The 17,958-nt window shown below is 44.0% G+C and overlaps 1 protein-coding gene across 1 annotated transcript in view; it reads left to right on the top strand.

The window, feature by feature from the left end:
- Positions 1–1,048: 1,048 nt before the first annotated feature.
- Positions 1,049–17,958, top strand: part of fhod1 (formin homology 2 domain containing 1) — a 38,051-nt gene continuing 21,141 nt past the window's right edge. Inside the window, exons 1-3 of the mRNA XM_079158658.1 lie at positions 1,049–1,432; positions 6,496–6,602; positions 12,491–12,555. Coding sequence (XP_079014784.1) covers positions 1,112–1,432; positions 6,496–6,602; positions 12,491–12,555 — 493 coding nt within the window. The 5' untranslated portion in view covers positions 1,049–1,111. The remainder of the gene's footprint in view (positions 1,433–6,495; positions 6,603–12,490; positions 12,556–17,958) is intronic.

Here is a 17,958-nt window from a genome sequence, read left to right on the forward strand (position 1 = left end):
CAGTAACAAAGAGACACACACAGTAACAAAGAGACACACACAGTAACAAAGACACACACAGTAACAAAGAGACACACACAGTAACAAAGACACACACAGTAACAAACAGACACACACAGTAACAAAGAGACACACACAGTAACAAAGAGACACACACAGTAACAAACAGACACACACAGTAACAAACAGACACACACAGTAACAAACAGACACACACAGTAACAAAGACACACACAGTAACAAAGAGACACACACAGTAACAAAGAGACACACACAGTAACAAAGAGACACACACAGTAACAAAGAGACACACACAGTAACAAACAGACACACACAGTAACAAAGAGACACACACAGTAACAAAGAGACACACACAGTAACAAAGAGACACACACAGTAACAAACAGACACACACAGTAACAAAGAGACACACAGTAACAAACAGACACACACAGTAACAAACAGACACACACAGTAACAAAGAGACACACACAGTAACAAACAGACACACACAGTAACAAAGACACACACAGTAACAAAGAGACACACACAGTAACAAAGAGACACACACAGTAACGTGTTGTTTGTTGTCTCATCTGAGACTCATCTGGACCCTGATGAACTCTTTGTGTCTCTGACGTCATTCAGCCACTAGATGGCGCTGTTCTCTCACCTTTCTTCTTCGTGTATTGTTTTTATTGTGAACAGCTGCAGCTCACAGGCCAAATCCTAGTGTCCCCCCTAAACCCTCAAACCCTGAACCCTCAAGGACTCACTGACGTCACCTGGTGAGCTGTGAGGGCTTGAGATGGTGTGAATATGAACGGGACATATCACGTTACCATGAAAACTACAACAAATACTGCGTATGATTGTGTGTATTTATTGTGTACTTTGTACTCCCTGATTTAAACGTCTTCAGATTCTTTCCTCACAAGATGAAGTAACTTCAGATAATACTTTATACTTTATTATTTATCACTTTACTGGTTTTATATTTACTTCTTTTGTCACACAGATGCTGTCAAATAATCCGGAATACAATCAAATTGACTATTTATTTTTAAATGTTGTTTTTAATCGCTGCCAAAAACTGCCTTTATTCTGAAAGATGTCACCGGAAGTGCCCTTACATATCCACAGCAGCTTCACCGGTCCGGTCCCGCAGGAGCCAGGACCGGGTTTTCCTCTCTTTAAAGGATCCTCCAGCTCTACACCGACACACACGGACGTGTTTCAGCCGCATTTGGGTCTCGGTCGCTCGGCCATGGCCTCCATCGTCTGTCGGGTCCAGTACCTGGAGGACTCGGATCCGTTCGTCTGCACCAACTTTCCCGAACCCCGCAGACCTCCGACGGTGCGCGTGGAGGAGAACGTGCCGCTCAGCGAGCAGATCTCCGGGATCCACGCGCTGCTGGAGGCGCCTCTGCAGGTGAACCAGCTCTTAACTAGTTAACCTGCTAACTTAAGTTAACTGACCACCAGAGCCCCGCCCGGTGTGAGGAGGACTCACCTGTAGAGGGAACACACCTGAAGTTCTAAAGGTTTGAAAACACACCAGACTCCGTTTAAAAAGCAGCGAATTCAAGAGTACTTCGTAAGAAGACGATGTGGAGAACGATGCACGGTGTTGTCATCTAGTACATTAAACATGGAGTACATGTTGAGCTGCTTAGTGCCGAATGTACCTGAACACTAAGCATCGAGTGATCAAAGTGCTTTTTGTATTATTGGTTGCTGATTATCGATTCTATATTTAAAAAAAGTCACATTTTGAATGGAGTCTGGTTCATAATGAGAGCTTCTTTATCTGACACTTGAAGGAGCTTTGACATGCTCCAGTTATTTAATATCATGAATCATTTGGTCATAAAACATACTGATCACAAAGTGTCCTGAATCCAGATGAAGGTCCAGGAAGAGACCCGGGTCCTGGATCAGATGTTCCATTGAGGTTAAACGGCAGAGGAACAACTTCCTGCTCCGTCACGTGATGTCATGAGACCCAAAAATACTTTTTCCACAGACTTCTATTAAGAAAGAGTGAATCATCTTCAGTGTGAAAGCTTGTTTAAATGACGAGGTTCTGAAAGTAGTAAAATGCACCAACGGGTCAATCCAGAGTTCTTCTTCTGAAGGAGACGCTACTGAGCATGCTCAGTGGGTCCAGTGATGAGGAAGAACCGGGTTTATCTATCCTAGAAAGTCATACTCTGTTCTCTACCTGTTCAGGTACTCTGCTCTCTACCTGTTCAGGTACTCTGTTCTCTACCTGTTCAGGTACTCTGCTCTCTACCTGTTCAGGTACTCTGTTCTCTACCTGTTGAGGTACTCTGTACTCTACCTGTTCAGGTACTCTGTTCTCTACCTGTTCAGGTACTCTGTATACCTGTTCAGGTACTCTGTTCTCTACCTGTTCAGGTACTCTGTTCTCTACCTGTTCAGGTACTCTGTACTCTACCTGTTGAGGTACTCTGTTCTCTACCTGTTCAGGTACTCTGTTCTCTACCTGTTCAGGTACTCTGTACTCTACCTGTTGAGGTACTCTGTTCTCTACCTGTTCAGGTCCTCTGTATACCTGTTCAGGTACTCTGTTCTCTACCTGTTGAGGTACTCTGTTCTCTACCTGTTCAGGTACTCTGTTCTCTACCTGTTCAGGTACTCTGTACTCTACCTGTTGAGGTACTCTGTTCTCTACCTGTTCAGGTACTCTGTACTCTACCTGTTGAGGTACTCTGTTCTCTACCTGTTCAGGTACTCTGTTCTCTACCTGTTGAGGTACTCTGTTCTCTACCTGTTCAGGTACTCTGTTCTCTACCTGTTGAGGTACTCTGTTCTCTACCTGTTCAGGTACTCTGTTCTCTACCTGTTGAGGTACTCTGTTCTCTACCTGTTGAGGTACTCTGTTCTCTACCTGTTGAGGTACTCTGTTCTCTACCTGTTGAGGTACTCTGTTCACTACCTGTTCAGGTACTCTGTTCTCTACCTGTTGAGGTACTCTGTTCTCTACCTGTTGAGGTACTCTGTTCTCTACCTGTTCAGGTACTCTGTTCTCTACCTGTTCAGGTACTCTGTTCTCTACCTGTTGAGGTACTCTGTTCACTACCTGTTCAGGTACTCTGTTCTCTACCTGTTGAGGTACTCTGTTCTCTACCTGTTCAGGTACTCTGTTCTCTACCTGTTGAGGTACTCTGTTCTCTACCTGTTGAGGTACTCTGTTCACTACCTGTTCAGGTACTCTGTTCTCTACCTGTTCAGGTACTCTGTTCTCTACCTGTTGAGGTACTCTGTTCTCTACCTGTTGAGGTACTCTGTTCTCTACCTGTTGAGGTACTCTGTTCTCTACCTGTTGAGGTACTCTGTTCACTACCTGTTCAGGTACTCTGTTCTCTACCTGTTCAGGTACTCTGTTCTCTACCTGTTGAGGTACTCTGTTCTCTACCTGTTCGGGTACTCTGTTCACTACCTGTTCAGGTACTCTGTTCTCTACCTGTTGAGGTACTCTGTTCTCTACCTGTTCAGGTACTCTGTTCTCTACCTGTTGAGGTACTCTGTTCTCTACCTGTTCAGGTACTCTGTTCTCTACCTGTTCAGGTACTCTGTTCTCTACCTGTTGAGGTACTCTGTTCTCTACCTGTTCAGGTACTCTGTTCACTACCTGTTCAGGTACTCTGTTCTCTACCTGTTGAGGTACTCTGTTCACTACCTGTTCAGGTACTCTGTTCTCTACCTGTTCAGGTACTCTGTTCTCTACCTGTTCAGGTACTCTGTTCTCTACCTGTTGAGGTACTCTGTTCTCTACCTGTTCAGGTACTCTGTTCTCTACCTGTTCAGGTACTCTGTTCTCTACCTGTTGAGGTACTCTGTTCTCTACCTGTTCAGGTACTCTGTTCACTACCTGTTCAGGTACTCTGTTCTCTACCTGTTGAGGTACTCTGTTCTCTACCTGTTCAGGTACTCTGTTCTCTACCTGTTGAGGTACTCTGTTCTCTACCTGTTGAGGTACTCTGTTCACTACCTGTTCAGGTACTCTGTTCTCTACCTGTTCAGGTACTCTGTTCTCTACCTGTTGAGGTACTCTGTTCTCTACCTGTTCAGGTACTCTGTACTCTACCTGTTCAGGTACTCTGTTCTCTACCTCTTCAGTTCCACATGGGTCATGTTCGTCATCACAGAGGTTAAAGCTCACTGTCTTCAGTTGCAGCATTAGATCATGACTCAGCAGATCATGACACTTATTTCTCACTTTGTTACTCAATCGGTTCCAAACAACAGAGATCCAGTCCAGCCTTGTATGAGGCGTTCAGGGCACCTCTGGAATCTCCAGGATCAGATAAAGACCAGAGCCCCCCCCCCCCCCCTCCCTTCCCCCCCCCCCCCCCCCCCCCCCCCCCCCCCCCCCCCCCCCCCCCCCCACTAATTGTTCCCATCATGCTCTGGGGCTTTGAGCTGTGGGTGATGATGGGACCGAAACAGAGGAATCAGACGTTCTGTTCATTCTTCTGAGCTGGTTCTCTCGTCCTCCTCTTCCTCCTCTTCCTCCTCTTCCTCCTCACAGGGTGTGGCTGTAAACAGGAGATGAGCTGACGGATGTCATACTAACAGCAGCGCGTTGATAAGAGCTGATTATGCGTTTCCTTCCTCACAGCTGCAGGAAAACCTTCTGATGGTTTCATGTGTTATAGACTCAGAGTTCAGCTGCTTTAAGAAGCTGTTAGCTCATCAGGAGGCGTGTGTGTGTGTGTGTGTGTGTGTGTGTGTGTGTGTGTGTGTGTGTGTGTGTGTGTGTGTGTGTGTGTGTGTGTGTGTGTGTGTGTGTGTGTGTGTGTGTGTGTGAGAATGTTGCTGTTCTGGTCTCTATCAGACCTGGTTCCAGCTCGTACGGTGACTCACTGAGTCTATAAATAGATTCTGTGTGTTTACTGGTGAACAGAGTTCATCCAACAAACTGCTGCTGAGTTATTGATCCATGAACAGCTGATCAGAAACGATCAATAGTCTCATCAGGAGCCCCTTGATGCTGATTGGTTGTTGATCGCCTGTAGAGCCAACGACCAATAGAAGCAGAGAACTGAAGAGATTTATTTTAATATGATGAAAGTTGATTTGAATGTTTTTCACAAAGAAAATAACCAGATAAGAGTCAAACATGAACCCAGACCTTCATCTGGTGTTTGATGGACTCAAACCAATGTTGACCTGATTACTGAGTCTGTAACGAGCTGCAACTCCAACGAGCTGTGGTGCTGGTCTGTAGTGGTGCTGGTGCAGGTCTGTAGTGGTGCTGGTGCAGGTCTGTAGTGGTGCAGGTCTGTAGTGGTGCTGGTGCAGGTCTGTAGTGGTGCAGGTCTGTAGTGGTGCAGGTCTGTAGTGGTGCAGGTCTGTAGTGGTGCTGGTGCAGGTCTGTAGTGGTGCTGGTGCAGGTCTGTAGTGGTGCTGGTGCAGGTCTGTAGTGGTGCAGGTCTGTAGTGGTGCTGGTGCAGGTCTGTAGTGGTGCTGGTCTGTAGTGGTGCTGGTGCAGGTCTGTAGTGGTGCTGGTGCAGGTCTAACCCTAACTACCTTTCGTAGTACAGGTTTGTAGTAGTCGAGGTATTTGTACTCACCTGTATGACGTTCATGGAGGGTGTGACCACTGAGACACACCTGAGGGACTCTGGGTGTGTTTGATTCATATTCATGGGACACCTTATTATCAGAACACATTCTTAGATCTTTACTTGTTCGTGTGACGTTATTATACAGAATGTTGTTAATAGAATTATAACAGAAGTGAACAAACATATAAAGTGTTTCACCTCATGACACAAAGTTGTATTAAAGTGTGTAGTATTATATTAACAGCTTGAACATAACTCTGACTCTCATTCAACAGAACAGTGAAGATGAATCCTCTGAACCTTTGTGGAGTAATGACTTCACAGGGTGGAGCATTAAATCAGTTGAGACAGTCTGAGGTCTAATAATAATGATGAGTCACCGTCATGTTGTAGTGTTTGTACAGTAGATGTCATGACGGTTTATAAACTGTGTTGACGTAGAAATATCTCATCATACGCGACCTCCAGCTCGTCAGTAGAACCGGTTCAGTAGGTTGTGTTTATGCATCATTAGCAGCTGCTCCAGGATCTATTCTTATATCTTTCTGTATAAAGTGTTTAGGTCCAGATGGATGCAGGTATTTGTGGTTGAATAACAGGATCTGACTGTTAAACCTGAGTCCATCCACCTGCTTAATGCTTTATATTCTATTAACTCATTCATTCATCATACTCAATTAAAAGCACAATGTAACCGCAGTTGCCCCAGTGCATGCTGGGAGGCTTCCCAAACACACCTGTAGTCACATGACCAGCCCTCAGCCAATTACATGAATGGTGATCATGGTTTCACCTCTCTACCGAGGCTGCCTTCATTTCAAAATAAGAGCGCACTGTTATTCAAGATAACTTCATCCAGGATTGTCTGTCTCTCTGTCTCTCTCTCTGTCTCTCTCAGCTGGAGGAGTGCACCCTTCAGTTGTCTCCTCATGGAAACTACCTGGACCTGGACTTGTCTCTGAACGAGCAGAGAGACGAGCTGGAGATCTTCTATGCAGACGTGACGTAAGAACACCTTTACCTGTCCTCTGTCATGGCCGCCCAGTGAGACCAGTTAGACGGTGAATGTTTTTAAAGTGATACTCCACCCAACACAAAGGTGTAGAGGAGAAGTAGCAGTACATGGAATAATAAATGTACAAATACTGTGTGTGTGTGTGTGTTACAATGACCTAAAACATCTCAAGATTGTTCCTTTTTTAGTCGTAGACAAACACTTTCCTTTTTTCTCTAGTTTTCCTCAGTCTCTCTTTCCCTCCCTCCCTCTCTCTGTCCCTCATTCTTTCCATACCTCCATGCTGTGGTTCTTTCCGTCCTCTAATCCCAGCAGCACCAGTCTGCTTGCGTAGGTTGATGTGTAAACTGAGCTGTTCTGGGATCACTTCAGTCGTGTTTTCCTGCTGTTAGTTACCACGTCATTACGTCACAAAGTCATTACGTCACAAAGTTACCACGTCACAAAGTTATCACATTACAAAGTTATCACGTCACCACATCATCACGTCACATCATCACGTCACAAAGTTACCATGTTACAAAGTTACCACGTCATCAAGTTAAAAAGTTAGAAAGTCACAGTTACCACGTCTCAAAGTTCCCACGTTACAAAGTTCCCACGTTACAAAGTTGCCACGTTACAAAGTTACCACGTTACAAATTTACCACGTTATAAAGTTCTCACGTTACCACATTACAAAGTTACCACGTTACAAAGTTACCACGTTACAAAGTTACCACGTTACCACGTCACCACGTTACAAAGTTACCACGTCACCACGTTACAAAGTTACCACGCTACAAAGTTACCACATCATCACGTTACAAATTTATGACGTTACAAAGTTCTCACGTTACAAAGTTACCACGTTACAAAGTTACCACGTTACAAAGTTACCACGTCACCACGTTACAAAGTTACCACGCTACAAAGTTACCACGTCACCACGTTACAAAGTTACCACGCTACAAAGTTACCACGTCATCACGTTACAAATTTATGACGTTACAAAGTTCTCACGTCACCACGTTACAAAGTTACCACGCTACAAAGTTACCACGTCATCACGTTACAAATTTATGACGTTACAAAGTTCTCACGTTACCACGTTACAAAGTTACCACGTTACAAAGTTATCACGTTACCACGTTACAAAGTTACCACGTCATCACGTTACAAATTTATGACGTTACAAAGTTCTCACGTCACCACGTTACAAAGTTACCACGCTACAAAGTTACCACGTCATCACATTACAAATTTATGACGTTACAAAGTTCTCACGTTACCACGTTACAAAGTTACCACGTTACAAAGTTACCACGTTACAAAGTTACCACGTTACAAAGTTATCACGTTACAAAGTTACCACGTCACAAAGTTACCACGTTATAAAGTTACCACGTCATCACGTTACAAATTTATGACGTTACAAAGTTCTCACGTCACCACGTTACAAAGTTACCACGTTATAAAGTTACCACGTTATAAAGTTACCACGTTATAAAGTTACCACGTCATCACGTTACACATTTATGACGTTACAAAGTTCTCACGTTACCACGTTACAAAGTTACCACGTTACAAAGTTATCACGTTACCACGTTACAAAGTTACCACGTCATCACGTTACAAATTGATGACGTTACAAAGTTCTCACGTCACCACGTTACAAAGTTACCACGCTACAAAGTTACCACGTCATCACGTTACAAATTTATGACGTTGCAAAGTTCTCACGTTACAAAGTTCCCACGTTACAAAGTTTTCACGTTACAAAGTTACCACGTTATAAAGTTACCACGTTATAAAGTTACCACGTCATCACGTTACACATTTATGACGTTACAAAGTTCTCACGTTACCACGTTACAAAGTTACCACGTTACAAAGTTATCACGTTACCACGTTACAAAGTTACCACGTCATCACGTTACAAATTGATGACGTTACAAAGTTCTCACGTCACCACGTTACAAAGTTACCACGCTACAAAGTTACCACGTCATCACGTTACAAATTTATGACGTTGCAAAGTTCTCACGTTACAAAGTTCCCACGTTTCAAAGTTTTCACGTTACAAAGTTCCCACGTTACAAAGTTCCCACGTTACAAAGTTCCCACGTTACAAAGTTTTCACGTTACAAAGTTACCACGTTACAAAGTTACCACGTTACAAAGTTATCACGTTACCACGTTACAAAGTTACAAAGTTACCACGTCATCACGTTACAAATTTATGACGTTGCAAAGTTCCCACGTTACAAAGTTCCCACGTTACAAAGTTTTCACGTTACAAAGTTACCACGTTACCACGTTACAAAGTTACAAAGTTACCACGTCATCACGTTACAAATTTATGACGTTGCAAAGTTCCCACGTTACAAAGTTCCCACGTTACAAAGTTTTCACGTTACAAAGTTCCCACGTTACAAAGTTACCACGTTACAAAGTTACCACGTTACAAAGTTACCACATTACAAAGTTATCACGTTACCACGTTACAAAGTTACCACGTCATCACGTTACAAAGTTTTCACGTTACAAAGTTACCACGTTACAAAGTTACCACGTTACAAAGTTATCACGTTACCACGTTACAAAGTTACCACGTCATCACGTTACAAAGTTTTCACGTTACAAAGTTACCACGTTACAAAGTTCCCACGTTACAAAGTTCCCACGTTACAAAGTTTTCACGTTACAAAGTTTTCACGTTACAAAGTTACCACGTTACAAAGTTCCCACGTTACAAAGTTCCCACGTTACAAAGTTTTCACGTTACAAAGTTCCCACGTTACAAAGTTTTCACGTTACAAAGTTCCCACGTTACAAAGTTACCACGTTACAAAGTTACCACGTTACAAAGTTACCACATTACAAAGTTATCACGTTACCACGTTACAAAGTTACCACGTCATCACGTTACAAAGTTTTCACGTTACAAAGTTACCACGTTACAAAGTTACCACGTTACAAAGTTATCACGTTACCACGTTACAAAGTTACCACGTCATCACGTTACAAAGTTTTCACGTTACAAAGTTACCACGTTACAAAGTTCCCACGTTACAAAGTTCCCACGTTACAAAGTTTTCACGTTACAAAGTTTTCACGTTACAAAGTTACCACGTTACAAAGTTCCCACGTTACAAAGTTCCCACGTTACAAAGTTTTCACGTTACAAAGTTCCCACGTTACAAAGTTCCCACGTTACAAAGTTCTCACGTTACAAAGTTTTCACGTTACAAAGTTCCCACGTTACAAAGTTTTCACGTTACAAAGTTACCACGTTACAAAGTTATCACGTTACCACGTTACAAAGTTACAAAGTTACCACGTCATCACGTTACAAATTTATGACGTTGCAAAGTTCCCACGTTACAAAGTTCCCACGTTACAAAGTTCCCACGTTACAAAGTTTTCACGTTACAAAGTTACCACGTTACCACGTTACAAAGTTACAAAGTTACCACGTCATCACGTTACAAATTTATGACGTTGCAAAGTTCCCACGTTACAAAGTTCCCACGTTACAAAGTTTTCACGTTACAAAGTTCCCACGTTACAAAGTTACCACGTTACAAAGTTACCACGTTACAAAGTTACCACATTACAAAGTTATCACGTTACCACGTTACAAAGTTACCACGTCATCACGTTACAAAGTTTTCACGTTACAAAGTTACCACGTTACAAAGTTACCACGTTACAAAGTTATCACGTTACCACGTTACAAAGTTACCACGTCATCACGTTACAAAGTTTTCACGTTACAAAGTTACCACGTTACAAAGTTCCCACGTTACAAAGTTCCCACGTTACAAAGTTTTCACGTTACAAAGTTTTCACGTTACAAAGTTACCACGTTACAAAGTTCCCACGTTACAAAGTTCCCACGTTACAAAGTTTTCACGTTACAAAGTTCCCACGTTACAAAGTTCCCACGTTACAAAGTTCTCACGTTACAAAGTTTTCACGTTACAAAGTTCCCACGTTACAAAGTTCTCACGTTACAAAGTTCTCACGTTACAAAGTTCTCACGTTACAAAGTTCCCACGTTACAAAGTTTTCACGTTACAAAGTTCCCACGTTACAAAGTTCCCACGTTACAAAGTTCTCACGTTACAAAGTTCCCACGTTACAAAGTTCCCACGTTACAAAGTTCCCACGTTACAAAGTTCCCACGTTACAAAGTTCCCACGTTACAAAGTTATCACGTCATAAATTACCACGTTACAAAGTTACCACGTTACAAAGTTACCACGTTACAAAGTTATCACGTTACCACGTTACAAAGTTACAACGTCATCACGTTACAAATTTATGACGTTGCAAAGTTCCCACGTTACAAAGTTCCCACGTTACAAAGTTTTCACGTTACAAAGTTACCACGTTACCACGTTACAAAGTTACAAAGTTACCACGTCATCACGTTACAAATTTATGACGTTGCAAAGTTCCCACGTTACAAAGTTCCCACGTTACAAAGTTTTCACGTTACAAAGTTCCCACGTTACAAAGTTACCACGTTACAAAGTTACCACGTTACAAAGTTACCACATTACAAAGTTATCACGTTACCACGTTACAAAGTTACCACGTCATCACGTTACAAAGTTTTCACGTTACAAAGTTACCACGTTACAAAGTTACCACGTTACAAAGTTATCACGTTACCACGTTACAAAGTTACCACGTCATCACGTTACAAAGTTTTCACGTTACAAAGTTACCACGTTACAAAGTTCCCACGTTACAAAGTTCCCACGTTACAAAGTTTTCACGTTACAAAGTTCCCACGTTACAAAGTTCCCACGTTACAAAGTTCTCACGTTACAAAGTTCCCACGTTACAAAGTTTTCACGTTACAAAGTTCCCACGTTACAAAGTTACCACGTTACAAAGTTACCACGTTACAAAGTTACCACATTACAAAGTTATCACGTTACCACGTTACAAAGTTACCACGTCATCACGTTACAAAGTTTTCACGTTACAAAGTTACCACGTTACAAAGTTACCACGTTACAAAGTTATCACGTTACCACGTTACAAAGTTACCACGTCATCACGTTACAAAGTTTTCACGTTACAAAGTTACCACGTTACAAAGTTCCCACGTTACAAAGTTCCCACGTTACAAAGTTTTCACGTTACAAAGTTCCCACGTTACAAAGTTCCCACGTTACAAAGTTCTCACGTTACAAAGTTCTCACGTTACAAAGTTTTCACGTTACAAAGTTCCCACGTTACAAAGTTCTCACGTTACAAAGTTCTCACGTTACAAAGTTCTCACGTTACAAAGTTCCCACGTTACAAAGTTTTCACGTTACAAAGTTCCCACGTTACAAAGTTCCCACGTTACAAAGTTCTCACGTTACAAAGTTCCCACGTTACAAAGTTTTCACGTTACAAAGTTACCACGTTACAAAGTTCCCACGTTACAAAGTTTTCACGTTACAAAGTTCCCACGTTACAAAGTTCCCACGTTACAAAGTTCTCACGTTACAAAGTTCCCACGTTACAAAGTTCCCACGTTACAAAGTTCCCACGTTACAAAGTTCCCACGTTACAAAGTTCCCACGTTACAAAGTTATCACGTCATAAATTACCACGTTATTTAGTTTCCACGTTACGAAGTTATAAAGTTACCGTGTCTCTGTCCTCTCTAAAGCTCAGAGGAACCTTTTATATTCCTCCAGAACAGAGGATACTGTAGATGTATTTTTTATATATATATATATATATATATATATATATATATATATATTATATTTCACCAGCCCTCCAGGTGGTTCTCTCTAACGTTTCCTGGTGGTTTCTGGTTTTTAGTCCGTGACGTCTCTCTGGAAGAATAAACGGTTCTTTTCAACACTTGATTGTTTTTCCACAGGAAAGGCAAGAAGCCGATCCTGATCCTGAGGACTCAGCTCTCTGTCCGGGTTCACTCCATCCTGGGTAATTATGTCCTCCATGTTGTTTGTCTTTCCGTCCTCTCTCTGTCACTGAGGAGGATTTCCTCTCTGAGTCTCTTCAGAAGATACTATGAACTCGTATAATGAAGACTTCCAAACATTAGAGGTTCCTTCTGTTCTAATGATCCCCAAACGTTCCTCTCTCTTCATTAGTTCTAAAAGAACGTTCTGCTCAGCAGATATGAGCCTGATAGAGGAACGTCTCCACAGTGTTAATGTTAACCATCGCAGTGTCAATAAAGTTTCTCTGATACGATCTGAACCGTGAGTTAGCAGGGTTAACAGATGCTAATAGGGTTAGCACATGTTAGCAGACTTTTGCACATGTTAGCAGTTGTCTGCAGTCCTTGTGAAATGCATTGTGGGTATTGTAGTCTCCTGAAGAAGAGGGACTGAGGGTTCTGGTGGTTTGTGGTTTGTTGATTCCTCTGAGGAATTTTCTGTTGATTAATCAATGGAGGAGGAGGAGGAGGAGGAGGAGGAGGAGGGTTTGAGTCATGAGACTATTTATCATCAACAAGTCTGTTCTGGTTTTTAGTCTTTCTGTAATAAACTGACTGAAGTCGTAGGAATGATAAAGTGCAGCTGACTGTGGATCAGTTTTCACTTAAAGAAACATTGTAACGAGTCTTTAATCTTCTTCTTTAATGTGACCTCTGATTGGTCGGTTGTGTTGCAGGGTTTGAATCAGACTGTAGTGATCTGACCTCAGATCAGACTGTTGACCCCCCCCCGCCTGGCATGACCTCTCCCTTCCTGCTCCAGAGGGGATTTCCCAGCATGCTTCCTGCTTCTAGTCGTGTGTTTTTGGTGACCGACTCGTCTCTGCCTGCAGGCTAAAACGAACCCAGAGACAGAGACTCTGCTGTCCTCCTGTCTCTGCTTGTTCTTCTTCTGTGGTGGCCGAAACGTGACAAGTAGAATAAGTGAAAGTGTTTCGTGTCTGTGGTGAATCATGTTGGTTCATGTCTCACGGTGCGTTCAGGTGAACAGCGTTCTGAATGAACTCCTGCAGGAAGTGAATCAGATAAATAAAGTCCTCAAACAACTCAGGAACACAATCAGTCATCATGATTTATTATATTTATTTGTTATTATTCATTTATTTAAGTCTCATAGAAGAACTCTGATGTTCTTCTGAGGTTCCAAACAGTTTCAGGAGTCGAACTTTGAAGATGAATCTGAACTCTAAGAACCTTAAAATAAAATGTGACTGAATGGATTTAGATTGTGAAAGCTGAGCTGTGTGTGTGTGTGTGTGTGTGTGTGTGTGTGTGTGTGTGTGTGTGTGTGTGTGTGTGTGTGTGTGTGTGTGTGTGTGTGTGTGTGTGTGTGTGTGTGTGTGTGTGTAATCTAACCTCTCAGTTGGGGGAGAGAAACTGAGTCTGGCCGACGGCCATCTTGGGTCACAGTTAGCTGTTGGTGTGTGTGTGAGTCATCCTCCTCTTGTTGGTCTGAATGTTCCTGTCAACACAGAAGTCACATGATCTGATGTGACTCCTCCCACTGTGTTAACATGGCTGCTTCCTGCATCTAACTTCTGTCCAACATCTCTTTAACTGAGAACAGTTTAATCTGGACCAGAAGACCAGATCTAGATCATATGATCTCATCTGTAGAGATGAAGAACTCTGGTGTCACCGTCGTATTCTTAGTTCTGTGAATCAGAGTTTCAGCTTCTGGACAATGGGGAAGTACTTTGGGACAGACAGCCGGTGTTTGATCCTCAGTCCTCTTGTTAAACTTGATCTTCTTGACCCCTGTGGACCTCCGGTCTCTGAGGACTGGAGGTCTGCAGGTCTACACTGATCCCTGTCCTCAGTCTGTTTGGTTGTACTTTAGTCTGAAATGAGAAGTCTCGTTTGCTCTGTTTGTCCCACGGAGCAATTTAAAGTGACTCAACCCTCCAGAGACAAACCTTTATTCAGGAGTTTGTTTGTTTTGTGTACAAAGATCCCAAATCTGTCCACGTGTCTCAGATGATGCAACAGATTCCATTCAAAGAAACCTGGAGTCTGTGGTTCCAGTAGTTCACTCAGAAGAATTATATGTAAGGTTCAAATAAAGGAGCGTGTATCTGAGGGTTTGTATGTGCATTGAGAGGGAAATCATTCTGATGTCTCTACGAACGTTGAGCTGGTTTCTTTGGGCTCCGCTGGTCTGGCAGTGAAGTGAAACCTTCACCACAGACTCAGAACCACAGAGGAAAACCTCTTTGTTAGTCACAAAAAGTGAATGTTCTCTTACTCACTTCTTCAACAGCTGAGCACCCTCAAAATAGTTCCCTGGTCCTGCTGTAGAGTCCTGGTCCTGCTGTAGTTCCCCGTTCCTACTGTAGAGTCCTGGTCCTGCTGTAGTTCCCAGTTCCTGCTGTAGAGTCCTGGTCCTGCTGTAGTTCCCCGGTCCTGCTGTAGTTGCCTGGTCCTACTGTAGAGTCCTGGTCCTGCTGTAGTTCCCCGTTCCTGCTGTAGAGTCCTGGTCCTGCTGTAGTTCCCCGGTCCTGCTGTAGTTCCCTGGTCCTACTGTAGAGTCCTGGTCCTGCTGTAGTTCCCCGGTCCTGCTGTAGTTGCCTGGTCCTACTGTAGAGTCTTGGTCCTGCTGTAGTTCCCCGTTCCTGCTGTAGAGTCCTGGTCCTGCTGTAGTTCCCCGGTCCTGCTGTAGTTCCCTGGTCCTACTGTAGAGTCCTGGTCCTGCTGTAGTTCCCCGTTCCTGCTGTAGAGTCCTGGTCCTGCTGTAGTTCCCCGGTCCTGCTGTAGTTCCCTGGTCCTGCTGTAGAGTCCTGGTCCTGCTGTAGTTCCCCGTTCCTGCTGTAGAGTCCTGGTCCTGCTGTAGTTCCCCGTTCCTGCTGTAGTTCCCTGGTCCTGCTGTAGTTCCCTGGTCCTGCTGTAGTACCCCGGTCCTGCTGTAGTTCCCCGGTCCTGCTGTAGAGTCCTGGTCCTGCTGTAGTTCCCCGGTCCTGCTGTAGTTCCCTGGTCTTGCTTTAGTTCCCCGGTCCTGCTGTAGTTCCCCGGTCCTGCTGTAGTTCCCTGGTCTTGCTGTAGAGTCCTGGTCCTGCTGTAGTTCCCTGGTCCTGCTGTAGTTCCCCGGTCCTGCTGTAGTTCCCTGGTCTTGCTTTAGTTCCCTGGTCCTGCTGTAGTTCCCTGGTCTTGCTTTAGTTCCCTGGTCCTGCTGTAGTTCCCCGGTCCTGCTGTAGTTCCCCGGTCCTGCTGTAGTTCCCTGGTCCTGCTGTAGAGTCCTGGTCCTGCTGTAGTTCCCCGGTCCTGCTGTAGTTCCCCGGTCCTGCTGTAGTTCCCTGGTCTTGCTTTAGTTCCCTGGTCCTGCTGTAGTTCCCCGGTCCTGCTGTAGTTCCCCGGTCCTGCTGTAGAGTCCTGGTCCTGCTGTAGTTCCCCGGTCCTGCTGTAGTTCCCTGGTCTTGCTTTAGTTCCCTGGTCCTGCTGTAGTTCTCCGGTCCTGCTGTAGTTCCCCGGTCCTGCTGTAGAGTCCTGGTCCTGCTGTAGTTCCCCGGTCCTGCTGTAGTTCCCTGGTCTTGCTTTAGTTCCCCAGTCCTGCTGTAGTTCCCTGGTCCTGCTGTAGTTCCCCGGTCCTGCTGTAGTTCCCCGGTCTTGCTTTAGTTCCCTGGTCCTGCTGTAGTTCCCTGGTCTTGCTGTAGTTCCCTGGTCCTGCTGTAGTTCCCCGGTCCTGCTGTAGTTCCCTGGTCCTGCTGTAGAGTCCTGGTCCTGCTGTAGTTCCCTGGTCCTGCTGTAGTTCCCTGGTCCTACTGTAGAGTCCTGGTCCTGCTGTAGTTCCCTGGTCCTGCTGTAGTTCCCTGGTCCTACTGTAGAGTCCTGGTCCTGCTGTAGTTCCCTGGTCCTGCTTTAGTTCCCTGGTCCTACTGTAGTTCCCTGGTCCTACTGTAGTTCCCTGGTCCTGCTGTAGTTCCCTGGTCCTACTGTAGAGTCCTGGTCCTGCTGTAGTTCCCTGGTCCTGCTTTAGTTCCCTGGTCCTACTGTAGTTCCCTGGTCCTACTGTAGTTCCCTGGTCCTGCTGTAGTTCCCTGGTCCTACTGTAGAGTCCTGGTCCTACTGTAGAGTCCTGGTCCTGCTTTAGTTCCCTGGTCCTGCTTTAGTTCCCTGGTCCTACTGTAGAGTCCTGGTCCTACTGTAGAGTCCTGGTCCTGCTGTAGTTCCCTGGCCCTGCAGTGGTTCTAGACCTTCTATGATTCTGGTCTTGCTGTGGTTCAGGTTCTGGTTCAGGACCAGTATAAACCGGCTCCCTCTGGAAACGAGAGATTAGAGTTTTAAAGTTTCTGTTCTCCGTGTTTCACTTTGACAAACATTAAACCAGAAACGAGCTGCTTCAGGTTTTCTCATCAGATGTTTGAATAAGAAATAAAAAGATGATCTGAATCAGGAGATGAGTTATTAAACATGATGAGATTTACTTTCATCTTTCAGGAGCTGAATAAAGAACTAATAAACTGATCAAACAGAAATCAGATCACAGATCAGCTTCATGCTGTTGAACAAAGTTCAAAGTCTTAATGATCTCAATGGATCCATTGGAAGCAGAGATGCCGTCACATGGAAACACTGCAGCTCCTCTTCGAGAGGAAGAAGAGTCTTCATGCTCTCAGGTCAGAAATGTCTCGTCCTCCTGTGAGACGTTTCTTCATGACTTCATAAGAACTATTTCTGTCTCATGACATCTGAGTGCTGAAGAGACGCTGAAGCATTTCAGGTTCCACTGACGCCGTTCAGCCGTCGCTGTTTCCCTCGGAAGTTATTTTAATGACGAACTGAAACGAGTTTAGTCTCTAAATAACCAACAGGACATGTTCCCGATGTCCTGGAACCAGTGGAAGGAATACTCTCATATGTGTACCTCAGTGTAGAATTACTCTGTTACAAGTAAAAGTACTGCATTCAAAGGTTTACTGAAATATAATATGTGTGTGCGGGTTTATTTCTGTTTCCTCTGTTTTTGCTTTGATATCAGTTATTTTCTCATGAACTGTTTAAATATTCAGTTCTTCAGTTTGTTTATGATAGAAAAGCAACACTTCCTGTCTCAGGACGAGCGAGAGAAACAAGAGAACGATGATTCCTTCTCTTCGTCTCTTACTTCATTTCTGACTTCCTCGCTAACTTCTTTAACTTCCACGCTGTTTTCCTCTCGAACTTCGTTTCTAACTTCTTCTCCTTACTTCCTCGCTAACTTCCTCGCTAACTTCCTCGCTAACTTCCTCGCTAACTTCCTCGCTAGCTGCTAAAGTTCAAAGTTCTTGCTTTCTTCATCGCTCTCTTGACTTTGTGCTGCGACGCCGACTGTGTGGGACAAGCTAAGGAAGTTAGCGTCACACTGACGATGCTAACACGCTGGTGTGTAACAGGTGTGACGTTTACCAGTG

The sequence above is a fragment of the Pholis gunnellus genome (genome assembly GCF_910591455.1).
Source record: "Pholis gunnellus genome assembly, chromosome: 1".
NCBI classification, from domain to species: domain Eukaryota; kingdom Metazoa; phylum Chordata; class Actinopteri; order Perciformes; family Pholidae; genus Pholis; species Pholis gunnellus.